The 5,000-nt window shown below is 37.0% G+C and overlaps 1 protein-coding gene across 5 annotated transcripts in view; it reads right to left on the bottom strand.

Moving 5' to 3' along the window:
- The window catches only part of LOC125028993 (kelch-like protein 12), a 27,320-nt gene that overhangs the window by 746 nt on the left and 21,574 nt on the right, over positions 1-5,000 (bottom strand). For all 5 annotated transcript variants that reach the window (XM_047618685.1, XM_047618686.1, XM_047618688.1 and 2 more), the window contains 7 exons: positions 4,960-5,000; positions 4,542-4,799; positions 4,193-4,403; positions 3,406-3,584; positions 2,737-2,926; positions 2,387-2,524; positions 1-2,179 (listed from right to left, as the gene is read on the bottom strand). The exon at positions 1-2,179 is cut by the window's left edge and continues 746 nt beyond it; the exon at positions 4,960-5,000 is cut by the window's right edge and continues 172 nt beyond it. In XM_047618685.1, coding sequence (XP_047474641.1) covers positions 1,965-2,179; positions 2,387-2,524; positions 2,737-2,926; positions 3,406-3,584; positions 4,193-4,403; positions 4,542-4,799; positions 4,960-5,000 — 1,232 coding nt within the window. In that variant the 3' untranslated portion in view covers positions 1-1,964. The remainder of the gene's footprint in view (positions 2,180-2,386; positions 2,525-2,736; positions 2,927-3,405; positions 3,585-4,192; positions 4,404-4,541; positions 4,800-4,959) is intronic.

Genomic DNA, 5,000 nt, shown 5'->3' with positions numbered 1-5,000 from the left:
ACTCACTGAGGCCCCAAGTACCACACAGTGTAAACCATCATGTGTACAGGAGAAAAAAAATTCTTGACTTTCAATATCCCTTTCCTTTCAAACTATAACATTACTTTTTTATTCACAGAGTAGCTAAAAGCACACACTTAAAGTTACAAACACTTCCCTACAAAACGTTGTGCCGTCCTGAAGCAAAGGAAAAAAATAAACAGCATAAACCACATACTACCATACTCTTGACATCTGCTTAACAAAACATCTTTTTTTAGCTCTCTAATTACAGATGGTGAAGAGACTGATTACATAAAAATATTGCTAAGTGGGGGGGGCTTTCTATGTGATCCTCAACGGAAGAATGGAGTAGGTTTAGAGTCAGGGAAAGGTAAGTAATGAGGGGAGTGAAGGCAGCTTGCATCCCATGCTCTCACTAGAATGCTGACACATGTTTGCCTCAGTAAGCCAGTGGGAAAGTACTGTAGACACAATGAATCTTGCACAGGATATAGTCAAGAGAAACAGTCAACTACACCCCGTTAAATAATGGTAGATTCGACCATCTTCAAAAGCCACATAATACACTTGACTAGCTCTCCACAAAGAGGAGGGATTGGTGAATACAGTGCTATACATTCCTCAGTTTTGACCAACATGGTGGACTAATTTCTGGTTCTAGAGACTTCAGTTAAACATTATAATAAATACATTATATTGCTATTACAAAAATTCCAACATCTTTCTTAAATACAGCTATAGTAAAGATATGGGCATTAGCTCTGAGTAGTTGTGGACATGAGGGGCTTGTACTGTAGACTCAACCAGCTTGTGGCATTTATTCACATGGCTTAACAAGTGCATTGGCATGATGATGGAATAATGCACCTCCACTTTAGATAATGCAGAATCATTACATACTACATGCATGGCCTGACCTGTGAGCTGATGGTATTATCAGCATAAGAACTGTTGTACAGTTTAACCCTAAATGAAATATGTATTTATTCAATATATCTGCTCATTAATCACTTAGCCTTTCATATGAAACTTTGATAAAACAAATTCTTTCTTGTTATCTGTGACTGCAGATACTTCCTTAAGTAAATGACACAATCATAAAAATGTAACAACAGCGTAAGTGTAATTTAACATTTTTGAAAAGTGACAATAAGCAATATTAACAAATAATAATAATATTCTATGGCCTTCCTTCACGTCAACAAGTATTCATATTAATTAGGAAGTAGTTCCATATGTTAAATTTAAAAATAAATTGTTTGATCTGGAAACTTGGTGTCTCTCACATAAAAGGCCAAAATAAATCAAGCTACCTCTTCCCTTAGTATGTATTATGACACTTTGAGTTCAGGAATAATTCATCTTTCTCTAAAACTTTTATGATGCTTCAATAAATATTCATCCCCAATAAAGATGAACTATTAAATTAATTGTATACCAAAATTCATGTTACAATTATTTTTTTTTATTACTTCTGTGTGTAAGTATGATTAAGCTGTAAGTACATCTATGTACTTTGTGAAGCAGGAGTCACATATAATAACAATAAGGATATATTCTAATGAACATTTTTTGCTTCATGATACTATATATCACAGGTTGGATAACCTATTCCTAACATATATGGAATGTACACAAACAAAATCGGCTCACAGTTTTCTTTAAAATTTGGTTGAACATTACAATCTTTCTCCTGGCAGCCATTTAAAACATAATACTGAATTTCATCATGCTATTTGATTTCATACAACTGTTTTACATACATTCATTACTCTTATATAGCTAATATTATCATCTAATTACCTTGACTGTAACATATACAAAGGTACAACACTTCATACATTCTTCTTCCATTTTGCCTTATAATATAATTAAAGCTCACATTACACATAAGCAGTTTTAATGGAGTCAAATTCTCATTAAAACAGCTTACCTGTACTGTGGGATCTTCACTTTCCTAATTAAAGCTGTGTTGCTCCAGGAACATTTACTGTGGCTGCGACTAATCCATACCGACGCAGCTGCATGGACTGAACACAGTGCCACATGTCAGTACGGGGATTGTACTTCTCCACAGTATTGAGATTAGACTCCCCACTAAAGCCACCCAGGCAATATATTCTTCCACGACTTACAGTCACACCGAAACTGCTGCGAGGGCTGATCATGGACGACACTGGAAAGGATGTATTTGTAAATGATTTGTAAAAAAAAAAGCAATACACATATATCAAGAAGTGCTCTGGGACAAGCCCCCCTCCCCACCACAAGTACAAATTTACCTTTACAGCAAGTGCATCTCTGTCTGTTCTACAAACATACAATTATCAGATGAATGAGAGCAATTTGCAATCATGACTAAAAATAGCAGACTGCATGTTACCTGTCGTCCACTGATCACGAAGGGGGTCATAGCGCTCAACAGAGCTAAGCCATCGTGCTCCATCATATCCTCCTATAGCGTAAAGGTGGTCATTTATAACTGCCACTCCATGGTAGGCTCGGGCTTGAGAGAGAGAAGCTGTAAAAACAATACAAATTTCATTATTATAAAAATATTACTGATCCTAGCATGATCTATTCATATCCATTGATGTTATCAGTGCCTAATGGCTTCTAAACATGTTACAGATAAATTGTATCTACTTTGAGTTGAGTATAATACACATGATAAATTGTTGTTTTATCAAATTCCATGTCAACTAGCACGTACTTCCCTTTGCAAGAACTCACCTATGGGTACCCACATATCTGAACCTGGGTCAAATTTCTCACAGGAAGCCAGTACCTGACTGATTCCTCCCACACAACTCATACCACCCACAGCATAGAGGGATCCATGCAGAGCAGCCATGCCAATGTGTCCCCTTCCAGAACTTAGAGATCCTCGAGCCACCCATGTGTCACGTTGCACATCATACACCTGTAGATTTAATTTCTTCTTTTAAGTCACCTCTGGAAACAATGTTTAGGTGACTGAAGTCAATCTTAGCCTAAACTTTGGCAAAGTCACTATTGCCTAATATACATATCAAGGAAATAAATATCTATTATACAGAAACACATCCTGAAATAACAAAAGCCAAAGTACTAATGTTGTTTTCTTATGTGTCCATATCTTCTGTTTTTTGGGTCTAGTTGTACTAATGTTCAGTGGAAAATCAATATCTAATAAACACTTAATTCTCAGATAAATGCTGCTTCTTCAACTAGGAATTAGCTATCATATACAAATTCTTTTTCAGTGTCTAAAGTGGAAGACAAGAAGGAGTAGGCTGACACAACGGTAAAATCTCAAATACTGTCAAAATGAAGTGTGAGAACAGACTTGCTATGATGCCTAAGAGAATAAGTTGGGCATGAGACATGTTCCCGGGACTGCCTTCCTGGAAAGGTGCTCACCCAGAGTTTTTCTTCGTACTGCCGCATGGACTTGCCACCGGCAACGTAGAGAGCACCATCAAGGAAGGCAGCCGCCGCACCATGGATGGGGAGAGGCAAGTCACAAAGTGGGCGCCAGCTGTTGGTCACCACACTGTAACTTTCGCATGATGCCAGGAACTGGCTGTTCGTCTGACCACCTGAGCCAGGAAATAGGACATTAGGGTACATTAGTGACTATTTAGTACTGCTGCTTCTAATCCAAGGGGCCATACACATCTTTTTATATTGGAATTTTGGGAGTTTACAAAAGTGGATTTTCATTCAGACTTTGTCCTTCCCTATATATACAGTACTCTTAGATTTTTTTAATATGACTCTATTTGTATACTAATATAAAATTATTAGAGTTGAAAATTATAACCAATAGTATAGCAAAATTCTGATAAGACACCACAATTTGATTGATATTTGAAATAGGTGCCCATAAAAAAGGAAATATTTGAAGGCAAGCAGAGGGTATTAATCTATTCCTTGTCTATCCTAGACATAGCAATTAAGCATTACTTAGTTGTTTTTTGTAATAAGTGTGACTTCTAATTTTAGTAACAGTGCTAACTTATTTATGACCCAAAGAATCCATATGGCAGTATACCTAACTAAGCAGAAAATATTTACATAAGCTTAAGACATAGAAGTACATAAATGAGAAGGCATTTGGATATACACTGACTATGTATGAATCTTTAAATTTCTCTCAACATACATATGAATTGAGACTTGCCACCAACATCTATCTCAAACTCACCTAGTACATATACAATGTTATCATGAGTAGCCACAGCACAATAAGCCCGAGCATGACTCATAACAGGAAGAACTTGTAATCGGTGGTAGTGTTGGTTGTGGCGGCCGGCTACCTCTGGTATACTACACCGCCAAGAGGAATAGCCCACAGCAAAGCACTCTGTGTTACGTAATAACCGGCCATTGGATTCTCCACCCATTACCAGCAATACCTGAAGAGAACATATTATCTTAGTGAAGAAGAGCATAGTTTGATTTGCATAAAAAATACAGTACAAATCACAAATCTTTACTGTTATTCCTGACTACATTTAAAATAAAGTCACATTTAAACTGACCATAAGACCTACCTCTTCCTGGGAATTATATCTAGTCTTTTTCACTGTTTCTTCTTGGTCATCTGAACCTTCTTCCGCAGTATCCGAATTTACATCTATTGGGGCTATGATGTACTTCAAATCATCTGTTAAAAGCTGTCTATCTTCTAAGGTGGCAATGTACTTCAGTCTTGTCTGTGAATCAAGCAGACTGAGATCTATCTTTTGGCACAGCACTGGAAGCCACTTTCGCCTCTCATCTGGATCCTTGGAAGCCCAGAGTATGACGCCCTGGAGTGAAACAGCAGGTATGAAGCAAAACCTATTCTCTAAATAAAAAAATTAAGGCAATTCAACAATATTCATTTAGACTGCCTCTACATACAGAAAAATAATATTAACTTATAAGCTCTAACAGAGCATTCCAAAACACTGACACACACCGACCAACCTTCAACAGTTCCTCTTCAGACTCCACACTGAGGTAAGGCT

Source organism: Penaeus chinensis, chromosome 9 (genome assembly GCF_019202785.1).
Source record: "Penaeus chinensis breed Huanghai No. 1 chromosome 9, ASM1920278v2, whole genome shotgun sequence".
NCBI classification, from domain to species: Eukaryota; Metazoa; Arthropoda; class Malacostraca; order Decapoda; family Penaeidae; genus Penaeus; species Penaeus chinensis.
This window is presented reverse-complemented; position numbering and strand designations above follow the sequence as displayed.